Source organism: Festucalex cinctus, chromosome 13 (genome assembly GCF_051991245.1).
Source record: "Festucalex cinctus isolate MCC-2025b chromosome 13, RoL_Fcin_1.0, whole genome shotgun sequence".
Classification (NCBI taxonomy): Eukaryota; Metazoa; Chordata; class Actinopteri; order Syngnathiformes; family Syngnathidae; genus Festucalex; species Festucalex cinctus.
In genome coordinates this window covers 1,218,385-1,234,157 of record NC_135423.1, presented here as the reverse complement: position 1 = coordinate 1,234,157, position 15,773 = coordinate 1,218,385, and the positions used below count along the sequence as shown (strand labels likewise).

The window sequence follows — 15,773 nt, the reverse complement described above, 5'->3', positions numbered from 1 at the left end:
TCAGGTAACCAGTGGCTATTGATGGGAAATGGCCAAAACAACAGCAACAGCAGATGACTCAAATTTTGAGTTGAATGCTAAGGGGCGGGGCCTTAGATTTGATCATTTCCGTATAAAAGCTTGAATGGACATTCAAGTGTTTTTGATTCATCTCCACGAAAACGTTTGGAGGTAAAGTTTAAGAGAGCTCAAGAGGTAGAGACCAACACGGTGAAATCCTTTCTGTACATATTCACGCAAGTGTTGCTGCAATCACAGAGTGAACATCAAGAACAAAAAAAAAACAAAAAAAAAAAAAAAAACAAAAAAAAAAAAAAAAACAAAAAAAAAAAAAAATCAAGGCTTCTCTATCTTATAAATGAGCTGTACACGCAACATACAGCTGACATGACTGCGTATTCCACTGGACAGCCTCGTTTGTCCTCTAGATTTACGAGTTGCAGGGTAAAAAGAAAAATATATACATTTGTATGCAAGGTTTAAAAATAAAAATTAACTTCACAGCCTTCGAAATGTGCAGGCTAATACAATTTCTATACAGTGGTACATTTTTAGGTTGGCGTGTATATTAGCTTCTCTATTTCACATATATACATGACCATACTTTTTTTTTTTGAGGTGTGAGGAGAACGCATGCCTTACAAGAACAAGATAGAAAAGAATTCTAAAAAATATATTAAATAATTTACTTCAAAGCTATTTATTTTCTGGATACAAGTACGAAGAGGAGGCGATGGGCAGACCTCAGAATCTTATTATCGTTTAGAAACAAAACGTTAATATGCTACTTATTTCCTGTCTATGCTCTTTTTAAGACAACTCATGGATAGAGAGCTAGTCAATAGTATATGCGCCGATATGTTCTCAACTCCGCTTTATTTATACGGCGCTTTCACGACAGCTGCAGCTCTAACAAAAGCACTTTACAGAACACAAGTACACTAATTACAACCTTGAGCGAACGCTATTGCTGGTTTTACTGGCTTCTAGCTTGGTGCATTATTTATTTATTTATTTATTTTTGATGCCATTTATCCATCCTGGCCTCAGAATAGCAAGCAGTTAACAAATGTTTGAAAATAGACCGTTTCTAAGCCCGATTCACACGGACTGGGGAACGGATGCGGTGCGTTTTCCGTACGGACGCGGAACGGATGCGGTGCGTTTTCGCGTTCGTACTGAAAACGCACCGCAGTCAGTGTGAATTGGGCTTAAGGGAAGACTGGATCTTGCCGTAAGCTTCCTTCCGTAGTTCTTTTGTGGGTCTCACTTTGATATGCATGACCATCATCTCGACTAAAATGATCACTTTATTTGTATGTCCGGAACTTTTAAAGAGAGGCAGGATGGAAAACGGGAATCCATGCTGTTTGTACTTATTTAAAAAAAAAAAAAAAAAAGGATCTGCAGATACAAAAAGAACGTGCACACCTGGAAGATGTTCTACAAGACGGATTTTTTTCTTTGTAAAGTTTCAAAAGGATTTCAATGCATTTCGTCAAAAGAAAACCTGCTACATCTCTTTTTCTTTGTTTCATGGGAAGAATCGCGTTGACAAAACATTTCCGTTCCCGTCTACTGGCCGTTGCTCGTTTCCATACAAATGGACTTACTTTGATTATTCTTTCATATTTCAAGACGGACAGATGGCAATGAAATGGCCTGAAAAAAAAACATCATGAATTGTGGAACGCAGACCAAATCAAACTCATTTTGACATATTTTGGAGAGAATTCAAGAGAAGGTTGATTCAACTACGACGTGCACAAGTGATAAACATTACATGGAACATTGGTTAACTTTTTACTCCTCTCTAACTGTTAGGGCTGCACGATATGAGAAAAACATACGATATGTGATATTTAACATGTACCTAAAGAAATGACTTCATCTAATGAAAGAATTACGTTTTTTTTTCATGCAGCAAAATAATCAAACTCAATGTATTCTTAATTAATTGTAATTACCTCTCAATAATCAACTATTGGAGGGCAGTGCACATTTTCGTGAAGTGTTCCAACTTGGGGTGTGAATTGCCTCGTACCTGACGATTCGATTCGTATCACGATTCACAGGTCACGATTCGATACCGATTAATCCCGATACAAATTTATAGGTCGATTGTTGCGCTTTTTTTTTGTTAATTTTTTAATTAATTTAGAAAATACTAATCAGTAAACTTGTACAGTGTAAGATTTGTATGAAAATGTATTTATTTATCTGAAAGTTCAGTCTTATATAGGTTGTAATCTGTTTCATGTTTGAACATTTTAATGTTCCATTCATATAACGTTCTTCCATGCTTAAAGGTGTGAACCCTTAACCTGAAGACGTTTTGTTGAATATTTTTCCATTAAAAATGGAAGTTTAAAAATCGATTCGAGAATTGCGCGATGCAGTATTGCGATATATTGCCGAATACATTTTTTTTTAACACCCCTAGTTCCAACTTTGTTTTGCATTTGTATTATTAGGGTTGGAACACCCATGGAACTAGGGGCGTGGAAATCAAATAAAAAGAGAGGGTGAGGAGGGGGATTTTTTTTTTTTTTTTTTCCAGCAGTCGTGAATTGTATCAGTCAGTTCCTCTCCTCTTTCTTCTGTGTGTCTTCTCTCCTTTTTTGTCATGTTTAATACACGTCAAACAAGTCAACCTGACAGTCTGACTGGTCAAATTATTAAGATAAAAGCATAAAATTCCACATCAAACTTATTGCATGTCTTTGCGATATGCATATTGCATAGGCGATTATCGATATCGTGCAGCCCTAATAACTGTTGAAATGTGTTACTTTAAAATGTTAAGCAATAAGTTTATATTTGCATAATTTCACCATTTTGATCGCCCAAACTTACTTCCTAGTCTGCCCAATTTTGTTCTTGGCGTCATTTGAAACCCACAAAGCTTGTTTATGTTTTTGTCGCATACCAGCATGCTCATCTCAATCGGAGTTCTATTCCTAACAAAAAAGCTTTTGCCCATTGAAGAACTCCTGTTGTTGTTGTTTTTTCTGATGCTAACCGACGAGCGTAATTGTGGTCGACCAATTAAAGAAAAAATAAAAATAAAAATTGTAGATGTCTCTCACATTAAAATTTGTTTGCATATATCATCTCCTAAATGGCATGCATAACATGCATACATTTTCTAATGAATTACATTCCTGTAGGAGATTGGCTAATCCGATAATGTGCCCTGAAAATGATACGAGTGGACAATGGATGATGGTGTAACCATTACAAAAAATAATATTTTATACTTTAAAATTGGCCTAATATCCAACAACATACCCATTTGTGTGTATTGTATGTCTCATCATCTTTGGTAAATAACAACGTGTGGAGGAGTACAGGATGTAAGAAATTCCTGTTACGTACGTATCATTTCACGTAATTAACATATTCCGGAACAGCATTCTATCAAAAACGGGGAACTTAAAAGTTCCTATAAATCTGACGACGCAGCTACAATCGATTGTCTGAATATTCGGTTGTGTTTCTTCTTGCCAATTTGGTAACTTAACAGTGCAGTAGTACAAGCCTCGTCACGGGGGGGGGCGGAGTCACAATCACAGCTTATGAAAAACACCATTTTTAAAACACAAATCAGTTTTGAAATATATACATGAAAACAAATGGACTTCATTACGGAGCAGTGTGATGTTAAACCTTAGTGGATGATACGTGACATTGACCACATTCTCTTTTGGTCTACAGAGCATTTTCCCTAAAAAAAAAAAAAAAAAAAAACTTGTAATAGTAGTTAGTGGATTTTTCTCCTCATTTGAGCATATGACCAGCAGAACGCGGAGTCCTGCGATCCAGTGAAACGCTACCCAGATGACAGAAGACATCGAGACGCTTTTGCGCGTCTTCGCAGGCGGCGGAGACGAGCGCAGCAGCGATTCATTCCCACACCAGCGGAGAAGGAGGCATTTCTGAGGGCTGAGCCACCGTCGAGCTGCCATGGCCAGCAAAGAAGTGGGTGAAGTTAATATTAGCAAGACTTTTCCAAGCGTCCTCGTTTATGGCCGTGGGCTTTCATACCACACGTTTTATTATGGAACCGACAATGTGGAGTAAACATTTTTAACTAGGACTGTCAAAGTTAAAGCGTTAACACGATTAATTTTGACCGCAGATGATCCTCTTTTAGCTGACAGCGGATTGTTACATTAAAAGGTCGTCGCTGTTGGAGTTTGAGCAATAAACATAACTACTACCGTTGGTCATTTTTTTCCCCATTTTAAATGATGCAAATAATTAATTGATTAGGAAAAAGCAGGATGAGCGTGTGCAGTGGATATAAAATTTGGAAGACGTCCTCATAACATTAAATGTAAAAAAAAATAACACATATAACAAGGTGCGCTTCAAATTTAGCCAAAATTTCTATTTCTATTTATGTCTATTTCTACCCTTTTCTATTTATGGTAAACAGTATACAGTGCAGTTTATGGTGTAAAATAGTAAACAAAAAAACACTTTTTTTTTTTTTTTAAGACTTGGAACGAATTAAAATTATTTACATTAATTATAATGGGAAAAACAGTTTCGTATTTCAAACAAATCACATTGAGAACAGCCTTCTGGAACGGATTATGTACGAAAACCGAGGTTTGACTGTATACTTTTTTTTTTTTTTTTTTCCTGTTCATGATTTTATAGCAATAGAACACAATATTTCTGTGGGCCTTGCAAAATCTGTCAAAAGGGGGTTTCTTCAATGAAAAATGGCTGTGAGTCAATGAGTTGTGTTTTTTTTTTTTTCCCCGCATCTGCAGTTTTCGATTGAACTTGATTTTAAGACGACGACGTGTTGCTGACGTCAGCGACGAGTCAAATCGTCATGCCAAGTCATTGACGTCCGTATAGAAGGTTTATTTTCAAGTCTGCGTGTTACCGTCATATGAATCCGTGTTGCTGCGACTGTCTTCCTGACAGTGTACTCGAAATAGGCGGATACCCGAGGCATAAAAAAAAAAATACTTCCTGTGGCATTCTCATCCCACGAGATCTCGTAGAACGAGTTCCCATCCCGAGCAGATGCTTAAAATGAAGTGACTATTTTCAGACGCGTAATATGTGGAATCGTTTGCATGCTGCCTAGCAGGTTTCGATGAAAAGCTATTATTGCTGAAGTTTAAACACGATCATTGTGGATCCCACCTGATAAAGCTCTTGAAAGCAGCTGACTGAGGGTTGATGCACAGTGGAACTCGACTCCCCTTTTGCTGGTCCAAAATGAACTGATGGATGATCTCTGTGGGGGAAGAAGCACGTAAACGTGAAGCATTCTTTTCCGTGTCAAAGATGGCGAAGCGCAAGTCAGAATCTTAAAGTGGAAGAAAGTAGCATTCTTCCACAATATACAAAAAAAAAAAAAAAAGAATGAAACAGACGATCGCAAAAATGTCATCCATGTGAGTAGGAAGTGTTTGTACGTGGCCCAAACTTACCTTTGACTTGTCTCACAGAGCTTAGATTCTTCTCAAAGCCGTCATCAAACTTGGGGTTGGTGACGGGCTCAAAGTCGCTGGTGTAAACGCGGCCAGAAGATGTCGTGTAGCAGCATTTGCACATGCACGTGTGGTAGCGCAGTCGACCCTCGTCCAGGTACGGGTGGGCCAGGGCGTCCTTCGCTGAAATACGCTTCGACTGCGGATGAATTAAACAGACGGCTCGCTTGAAAAATATTTTGGACTCGTGTTGGGTTTTGGAGACATCGTATCCATTACGGCGTCTTTGGACGATCGATACCGTTTTATCACGTTTCTTTGTGATCTGTGAATTACACTATCGATGGCGTAATATTTGAGACGAGCATATTCTACTGGCAGGATCAACTGATTTTTTTTTGGTTACACCTTATGATCAAATATTCAGCCCCCGAGGAAGGCATCTACTGTATTATGACGTACACTTTACTGATGACGTCATTTGAAAATGATTGATTTTTGATGTAAATAGGCTTTATCTACAAAATGTCCGTTATTTCTAAGATTAAAAAGTAGAAGAGCTACAGCCTAATTCCATTTCTTGAATAGCAGTTTGATTTTGTAAAAAAAAAAAAAAAAACTGGTTGTATTACAATATTTTACTTGGATTCATTCAAACCATTTCAATGCAACATGAAACCAGAAAAACACGATTGGAGAGTCAATGACATTCGAGCTCTTATCTAGTGAGGAAGTCGCTCAAGTTGAAATTGCGAATCTTTCAAGTAAGTGACGTGTGCTTGACAAACGATGAAAAATGACTCAAACCCGGCGTGCTATCATAACTCACCGGATCAAACACCAGCATCCTGCAGAGGAGATGGACAGCTTCATGAGTCGCTTGACTGGACAGCGTGTAAAGAACAGGAAGGGATGGCTGGAAACCAAACACAAATCGGGACATTAAACATCTTCTTGACCCTCTTTCAACACTTATGCAACATCCTACAGTGGACGATCCGCCCATAATTATCGGCTATTATCAAACAATTTGGTGTCATACAGATAAACCAGATAATAAAGACATTTGCCAAAAATTATCGGCAATTATCAAACAATTTGATTTCATACAGATAAACTCGATAATAAAGAAATTTGCCAAAAATTAGCGGCAAATATCAACCAATTTGATGTCAAAAAGATAAACCAGATCATAGAGAAATTTGCCAATAATTATTGGCAATTGTCAAACAATTTCCTGTCATAAAGATAAACTAAATAACAGAGAAATTGGCCGAAAATTATCGGCAATTCGCGACCAATTTGATTTCATACAGATGAACTAGATGATAAAGAAATCGGGCAATAATAATAATCGACATGCCACGTTGGTCCATTTGTTGTGGCTCATATCAATCAAATTCAGCTTCATGGTGCTTTACATACTTTGAAACATTGTGTAAAGTTTACATAATGTTTCAATGTATTTGTACATGTTAGACTCATAGTAGGAATTGAGTACATTTGTATTCAAGATAATTTTGCAAACAATTATCGGCTTACTTATCGGTTATCGCCACTTTCTAAATGATTAGTTTATTGGTATTGGTTGAAAATAGTAATATCGTGCATCCCTAGTTAAGTCCCGTGGAGACACTTTTTTTTTTTATTATTTATTATTTATTTTTTTTGTGGAGACACGAACATCCGGGGACAAAATCTGCCGCTTCGGTGCGGAACCGGTACGGTGGAAAACCTCCATAATATCGGCTAGGCGAGTTGAGGTCTTTCACCAATATTGAAATCACGATTAATAAACAAAATGATTCAGTAATTTAAAAAAAAACAAAAAAAACAACCTTGGTATTTAATCAATGCACAAAACATCAGGACAGACATCCTGGTGGTCCTGCGCCCACTCATCTCCGGGAAGGTCTGGCCCGGCTTCCTCCGCATCATCATCCTCCACACCGCACCGGAAGGCTCGTCACACGCTTCAAAGATCCGGTTGAACGGGCGGGAAATCCATTTCCGCATCCTCCACCAGGTGGCCCCGAGAGACGCAAGATTCAGCCGGTTTGTTCTCAGGCTTCGTTGCAGCGTCGCAGAGAGACGGTCGGCTTTTGAAGCCTTGGCCATATGCAGCCCAATGTGACACTAAATCCTCCTCCGAGGAATCCAGTGACTGCTTGCAAGACCACAAGCGCAGCTTGCACGTGAATGTGCTTTATTCTACAATATTGAACCGTTGGTTCTTGTACTTGCACTTTAGGTTTATTGTCATTCATTGTTCAAAAACATAAGATGTCATGTCGGCATGTCAGATAGAAGAGCAAATTCCTTAGGAGATGGAGCCGATTACCGGTTTGTTGGGTCCTCGGAGAATGTGCGCACGAGCTCCTTCACACGCCGTCCTCATCGCCTCCATGGAGGGAGTCCCCAACAGGTCCGTGATCAGGTCCAGCTAGACAGAGACGACACGACGCGTTAAAACGCGGAGCATATCGACACAGTCGATTCTCTAAGTGTCAATTTGACTCGATGAGAGTCAGATAGGGACCAAATCGACTCCGTTTTAGAGTAAACTAACATTTACACCAGGAAGAGAGTTAAAAAAAAAAAAAAAAAATTAGTCCTGTCAAAGTTAAAGCGTTAACTAATTAATCACAAAAAATGATCGCATTAATCATTGTATTACCACAGATTAATCACACTATTAATTTTAACCGCAAAATCACCACCATAAATGAAGACAAGCCCAGATCTGTAAATTGAGAAGTAGTTTGTTTGTTTACATCCTGTATTTAAAAAGTGCCTTTTCCAGAGTCAAACCGGCCGTTTAAAATCTGTATGCCTAATAAAGTGAAGCCAAAGTATATTTTGAGCTCTTTATCGTTTACCTGCTGGATGGGACTCTGGGCTTGAAAAAGAATTCTTCGCCCCAGCAGCTCAGCAAAGATGCAGCCCACGGACCAGATGTCGATGGAGTTGGAGTAGTGGCGGCTCCCCATCAGGATCTCCGGTGCGCGGTAGTATTGGGTCACTACTTCCTGAGTCATGTGCCGCGACTCGTCCGTCTCCTCCACTCGCGCCAGGCCAAAATCACAGATCTGAAATACAGTGCAAGAATATAGGACTGAAATTGAAAAGATTTGGATTTGAAACATCAACAAAGAACCCGCTTTGATTCGTGTGGGTAAAATACAATAAAATAAAATGACAAGACTTGACGATTACAGGTCGTTTCCAGTTGATAAAAATGGCGGCGTGACGTTGGTGGAAGGGCGCCCAGGCCGCCGACGAATGACAGACCAACAAAAAATATGTCCAATCTGAATACATCATTTTAAAAGTACAAAGCCAACAACTTGTACAGTCAAACCTTGTATTACATGCCAACGCACCTTCAGTACACAGTTGCTGTTGACCAAGAGGTTGCCAGGTTTGATGTCTCGGTGAAGAATGCCAGCAGAATGAAGGTACTTCAGTCCTGGTGATGGTTGATCACAACAATAACATGTTTTAAAACAGATTCACAATGCACGACTGTATTTAGAAGCACTCATAAAACACGCTACGTCTTTTTCTCGATAGGTTACATCAATAACATCAATTGCAGCAAACATAACTGAAACTAGACTAAGTGCAAATTCTGGAGAAATTGCGTGGGAATGCTGAAAGCTGAATGCTGAGATTTGAATGCTTATGAAGTAAATTGAGAGATAAATTATGAAATTCCAACCTGGTTACTGGACAACGTGCTTTACCAACTGTGCCACTGAGCAGTGTAAAGACACTTGGTAATGATGATGAGTTCTATGTATGGAAGTGGGCGTGGAAAAAAATCAATGTCTTTCCCATTGAAAATGAATGGGGGAAAAAGTTGATATTAAAACTTTAAATTGTGCAAATACTGTAAAGTAATGTGGAATCACACGATATATATACCCCGGGAATTTTTGTGAATTTTTGAAGCGAGTTGAAATTTGAACAATGTAAATTGGAAGTATTTATGTGGGAGTTGTTAGGCGGCAAAAAAAAAATCACAATAACATATGTGGGAATGCTGAAGCACCATGACTGGGAAAATCCTACCTCGTAGAATCTGATAGAGAAAAACTTTGGCGTGGTCTGAGCTAAGCGGCTGCGGTGACACGATGATCTTATGGAGGTCACTTTGCATCAGTTCAGTCACTACATATCTGGTCGATGGCAAGTTAAGGCAAAATTGAAGACGGAACCAAGAGCAGAAAAGCACAACAAGACAGCCATAGCCACAGACATAAAGAATGTGTTTTGAATCGACTTCACCTTTAATATTTTTTCGATACGTCACTCACAGAGTTGTGTCACTATCACTCGCTTGACATTCAGTGCCGCCGGCGTGGGCTCCGTTCTCCGTCTCACCATGCAACGGGTGTGATTTTAAAGTGTGAATGTTTTGTCTGTCGACCCATCGTGTGTTCTCCATTCGATTTATATCGACATTGCTCATGCTGGACAAACACTACCAACACGGTCTTAACTCTTTGACTGCCAAATATTATCCAAAAAAAAACAACCCCAACAGTGCCAGCCAATTTCGAGCATTTTCACTCATCTTTCAAGGCAAACAAAATATTGTGCGCTAGGACTACATAAAAATAACCAAAAAAAAAATAAAAATAAATAAAAAATGTTTCTACCTTATTCTGTTCTTTAGTAATCACCATTGGAAAATCGGTCATTTGAGTGACATTGAAAAGATAATTTTTTTGCACAACAGTGACTTCACTGTTCACTTTCAGCAGGCGCACCTCAAGGTAGGAACATAAGCCCATTGTAGTTCAATAAAGCCTCTGTAAAAAAATATCCTTCTGAAAATTCAGGTTCCAGCAACAGATGAGGCAATTGTGAAGGATACATTTCTTCAAAGTAGTCGATGTGTGGCGGTTGCAGGATGTCAAGAGCAGAGAGCACCTGAGGAGAGAAACAGAAACGCATACAGTCGTTGAGACCACGTCTGAATTACTGAATGATCACTTATTTGTGCAAACCAAGTCGCCCCTGCTATTAAAAATGCTTATTTTGTTATTCTTTTTGTCAGCAGTTAAAGGGGCTGTCTGCCGGTTTCACTCAGGAAAATGCAGGATTTAAACAAACAAACTACTTTTCAATTTACAGGTCTGGGCTTCTCTTAATTTCTGGTGGTGATTTTGTCCTAAAAGCCTGTATTTTGCCATTTTGTGTTTGTTTTGTAAACAGCGGGACGTTTCTGTGGAAAGACGGCGTTTACGTGTCAGATGCGTGACGTCATTCCCGCGGCAATTTGAAAGCACGCACAAATTATTTATTTTTTTTTCACTCACTCACAGAAGCTTACATGTGTGAATGAAAAAAAAAATCTGTGCCCCGTTTTTTTTTTTTTTTATTATAAAAATTAGATTTTTTCTTCTTAACTCATTCACTCCCAAAAACGTATTTATACGTTTTTTTTGTTTTTTTGTTTTTTTTAATGCTAGAGCATACAGAAGGCTTTGATGCAGCTTCAGATCTGGAAAAGGTCGCTTAAAGCAATGGTAGTTATTACAAAAAACGGCCAGCAGGTGGCAACAGAGTATAAGAGAGCAGCACGGGCCATGTTGCAACAAGCTCTTTTTCCCAGTGTTCTCAACAGGTTTGTGATTAATGATGAAACATAGCTATATTGTAATGCTAATTGCTGCAAAACGGAAACAGATAGAAACATACTTTTTTTTCTGATGAAAGAAGAGACTTTAATCTTTCTTTTGGTAGGTTCTATGCTTTTATAGCAATAGAACACAATATTCTGTGGGCCTTGCAAAATCAGTCAAAAAACAATAAAACAGTGAAAACGCCTGGGAGTGAATGAGTTAATTAAATATGTCAGTACTTACATTTTCATGTTTAAAGAAACAGAGCATCTTCAGTTCTCGAAATACCCTCTTGCACGAAACGAGGTTTTGGAAGACATTGGGCATCTTTTTGAGGGCAACTCGCTTTCCATCTCTCGGATCTGTGACTGACCTGGGGAGAAGAGAACAGTTATTATTAGCAAGATGAATAAATATAGTTTTCGTGAAAAGCCAGCCTCTCTATTTTATGTCATTTCCAGTTTGTAAACAACCGGAGCAACTTATGATCAAATCATACGTATCGAGTACCTACAACAGAATTGCATTGATTACACCAGTGACAAGAATGAAATTTAAACTTCATTATAAGGTGACAATAAGAGTGATTCATTTGTGAAACGTGTAACATGTGAAACAAGGCAAAAAAAGGAAAAGAAAAGCAGGAGTTACTCTATGTGGACACTATAAATAATGTATTCCACTCAAGCCACTCAAGGAATGAGTTGAGAATTTTTTTTTTTTTAAACTTCCTGAGGGTGGAAGAGAAGTCGTGCATTCCGGTATAATAAGATTTGAACACCTTTCCACTGATGAGTCAAACAACATTTAAATCCGAGGATACCGAGATTAAAAGCCTCGTGAGGCGCGCAGCAGCTCGAAGATCATTCACACTGGAGCTTTTTTTCAAAGCACCCGTCAGTAAACCTTCTCAAATAGGATCAGTCGAGGAAAACAGATGGGGAAAGGAAGGAAAATCCAAGACCGTCACTCAAACATCTTTCAGAACGCGCTGAGAAAACGTTTATCATGGAGGCAAGGCAGCAAGTTACGTTATTAGAACCGTGTACGCATTTGACCTTTTGCAAACCGCCATCCACAAAACTTGTGTCAACTTCAATAAATTCATACCAAACAAAGTTTCAACAAGCTTGTGGCCGTCCAACAAGCAAAATAGTCATAAAAATACACGGTTTATCTCGATCATTGTTATTAAAAGGATCGTTCTTGTGAATGCCACATGACCAAACCTGAGAAAACAAGTGAGCTGTGATTGGTGACCTTCATCGCCCTTGTGATGTCATTTCCAGTCGACAGCAAGTTGCAAAATGTGTTTTTGAAAGGTACTACTAATTGTACATGAAAAATAACACATTTATTAGAGACAAAATATTAACTTTTTATTGCTATAATGGGCTAAATAAGTGAAGTATCACTTTAAATAGAAAAAAAAATCTTTTAAACTATATTGACAGTAAAAAATAACAAAAATTGCAGAGCATGTGTTAAGCTAAATTAAAAAATAAAGAAATAAAAATTAAAAAGCAAGTAAATAGATCCCTAAAGATCTCTACTGTAAATAGTTTTCTAAAATTTCAACATAATTTATATAAAATAATAATAAAAAGTGTGGGAGTTCATATTTTTTATAAAGTGGAAATTTAAATAGATCCATAAATGAAAAGTTCCATGCATCTCACCGAATGACAAATGCATGTGACTGTAGCTCATTTTGGGGGTTTTGTTCGGGTTCGCGAAACGTTTCAAAAGATCTTTGCAGTGAAAAATTTGTCTGTATATGTGCCAAACGCGTTTATAAGTTAAAACTGTCTGCGAACGTCTCACAATTCCTGATGAAAACCCCAAATTCGCTACGTTCGTAAGTATTCACCGCTCAGTGTGATGCCAGCTTTGGTCGGCCTTCAGATTCAAAAAATGCCAAACATCGGCACCGATAATCGGCCCGGACGATAATCAGTCTATCCCTAGTAGGGTGTTTCTAACAATTTGTTTACTGATGCGAGGGCCCCAACAGATGTAACTTTTGTCTACTTGTGCACTTAATGAAACTATGGAAAGCCCTAGCAAAAAAAAAAAAGTGAATTTAACATGAATGTGTACTTACCAGACAACCCCAAACGCACCGTAGCCGATAGGCCTGTCGGGCTCGATATCAAGCTGCTGCTGCAGGTTGTATGTGTGCTGCTGATGGTGGTGGTGGTGATGGTGGTGGTGCGCTTTGACAGCGGCGGCTTGAACTTGGGCAGGCGCCGCGGCCGCCGCGGGCCCGGGGGCCTGTCCGGGGGCCGGCGAGGGGAAGTAAGGTTGCTGCTGACCGGGGTTGAGCATGACGGCGGCGGCGGCGGCCGTGGAGGTGTGCTGCTGGATGGTGTGAACGGCAGCGGCGGAGCCCGGGTGCTGCAAGTGATGCGGGCCCACGTGGTGGTGGTGGTGATGCATGTGTGGAGGCGGGAGATGCTGCAGCTGGTGGTGGTGATGCGGGTGATGGGCAGCCACGGCCGAGGAGCCACCGTTGTATGCAGCCATCATTTTTGTAACATTTGAAGCTGTTGTGCCACAAAGAGTCATTCACTAAATCAAAAAGTCGAAGTGATGAGAGTGGCTACCAGGCTCCTACTGTACAATCAATGAAACTTATAGGGAACATAAAGACCGCAGTACTTGGGGTTTAGATTCTATAGGGAGTCCTACCATTCTGGTTCTGACTAAAATCCTCGGAATTAGATTCGCACCATAACTACACAAGTCCTCTATTGACACTTGAAACCATCGGTACCTGCTAGCGATAATGGAAAAACTGAAGAAATAACTGAAAACAACCCGCCCACCCCTCAATAAATAAGAACGGAGGCCCCTAAATGTCCCTCATGGTCGTGTTGGCATGCTGATGAAAGTCTGCTTCCTTAACAGTGTCGTCTTGACGCTTGTCACATGGGAAAAGGAGCTCTCATCTTTTTCAAGTTTGCCAGACGCTGTGGTCCGGCACTGGTCCAGCTCCCGCCACCCGGGCTGCTCCAGGCTGCCTGCAAATGGCATCAATGATTCCAAAAGGAAAAAAGGCGGCCCCTCTCCTCGGGCCAATGAGCTTCTGCGTTCAACAGTGGTAATCTGCGAGCCCTAATTATCGCCGCTGATCCGGTACACGGGAGGTTGTTGGTACCCAGGCCCCGCGAACAGCCAGGCAGGCCCAGGCCTTTGGTGACCCACCTCACCTCGAGGACCTCACTCACATATTACATCGGAGAGCAGAAAGCTGGGCGCCTTCTCGGAAATCCTCCACATTCTGACAGGGGGGCGAGCATCGAACATGCATCAAAATAGCAGAAGAGAAATCCTGGCAGATGGGGCGACTGGCAACTTACTTTCCCCCCATCGACAGTCTTTGGCTTTTCGAACACACGCTTGTCCTCCTGTGCTCGACAAAAGTTCACCCGGAGTCACCGGATGGTGTTCAAGAAAAAGTTGAATCCTTTTAAAACGCGTGTGAAGAAGGAGACTCGCTGGTGAAAAAGGACCGCGGTGCCGAACCTGACAGCTTCAGTGTTAGCTAGTGGGTGCCAGTGTCTCCAAATCAAAACAGTAATCCCTCCTTCCTTTCGAGAACGTGTCGCGGAGTCCTGCTGTCATCGATGGAACGGGCAGGCACCACGTCACAACTACACTTTTATGAGCCCTCGACGAGTTCTCGTCACCGGCACGACAGGCTGCGAAACACAGAGCGATATCATGATGAACATTTGATCCAACATGGTGAACCAAACGTCGGTAACTGGACAGTGAGATTATGGTGGGGCGCCAGCCAATCGGCGACGACGGCGTCATGACGTAGCCGTAATCTCCTTGATTGACACCTGAGGCAGCCAATGTCTGACGCGGAGTGCGTGACAGCGACGTTACTGCGTTGTAATGTCCCCTTGAAGCATAAAGTGTCGAGCAAAGACACTTTTACGATGGCGTTATATACGCCGTGAATATGAAATATGTATCGCTGACTAAATTTGAGTCACCACTTTTATACGTCAGTAGTAGTAGTACAATCTGTTTGTTCCTGCCCAGAACCTTTCATAGATATGAGCTGAACGATTTTGGAAAAATAATCAAATTGTTTGTGTTTGTGTTTGTGTTTGTGTTTGTGCGCGCGTGCGTCGTTTTTAAGAAACAAGAAGGACATTAATCTGTATTACAATAAACAATTTTCAAATGTATTAAACATAAATATGTGGTCTTACAGGTTGGACTTATGCTAAAATAAAGGCAAACGAACCATGAATTAATAAACAGTTTATCTATTTCAATTAGAGTTGTTAACTTGACTTCTTAAGTGTTCCCAATACGACAATTTCACACATTTCTACCCAACACGTGTGGCGGAAATCAGCAATCATAAATCAGATTACAACAATAATGCAAAAAAAATAAAAAAAATAAAAAAAGGTTCATGAAACAATGATATGTGAACACGTGAGCACTGGACGTCTCTAGACACAAATAAAGAAATAAAGAAACAAAAAATTGAGATTATCGGGGCTTCCAAGGGAATTCTCCACTTTCACGTATTTGCCATAAAAATAATATGTATTAATTTTTATTATATTGTAGGCTATTCCATCTTTCTGCCAGTGACAGATGGTGACAGGGAGAGCAATTCTATTCAAATCACTCCCTTTTTTTCTGTTATGTT

General features: G+C 39.9%; 2 protein-coding genes across 5 annotated transcripts in view; one reads left to right on the top strand and one right to left on the bottom strand.

Moving 5' to 3' along the window:
• The window catches only part of smco4 (single-pass membrane protein with coiled-coil domains 4), a 28,244-nt gene that overhangs the window by 9,669 nt on the left and 2,802 nt on the right, over positions 1-15,773 (top strand). For 3 of the 4 annotated variants that reach the window (XM_077541917.1, XM_077541918.1, XM_077541919.1), the window contains one exon: positions 3,790-3,951. Coding sequence is in view for 1 of the 4 variants with exons in the window: in XM_077541920.1 (XP_077398046.1) it covers positions 3,967-3,981 (15 nt within the window). In the remaining 3 variants the exon portion in view is untranslated. Of the gene's footprint in view, positions 1-3,789; positions 3,982-15,773 lie in introns of those variants that run through there. The other variant, XM_077541920.1, reaches the window with a different exon arrangement.
• On the bottom strand, positions 309-14,962 carry nlk2 (nemo-like kinase, type 2). The gene is made up of 11 exons (XM_077541916.1): positions 13,197-14,962; positions 11,336-11,465; positions 10,342-10,397; positions 9,534-9,640; positions 8,843-8,928; positions 8,339-8,548; positions 7,801-7,902; positions 6,289-6,375; positions 5,460-5,658; positions 5,170-5,263; positions 309-3,961 (listed from the first exon to the last, which is right to left on the bottom strand). Exons 1-11 carry the CDS (start codon positions 13,658-13,660, stop codon positions 3,907-3,909), a joined length of 1,590 nt encoding a protein of 529 aa, XP_077398042.1. The 5' UTR covers positions 13,661-14,962; the 3' UTR covers positions 309-3,906.

Bases quoted from the DNA above. Each gene is read 5' to 3' on its own strand.
- nlk2 (XM_077541916.1), bottom strand. From the start codon at position 13,660: ATGACTCTTTGTGGCACAACAGCTTCAAATGTTACAAAAATGATGGCT. The intron at 6,376-7,800 runs GTAATCGGCTCC...TTTGGTTTCCAG, and splicing joins TCCGAGGACCCAACAAACCG to CCATCCCTTCCTGTTCTTTA. The intron at 5,264-5,459 runs GTAAGTTTGGGC...CTTCCCCCACAG, and splicing joins CTCTGTGAGACAAGTCAAAG to AGATCATCCATCAGTTCATT.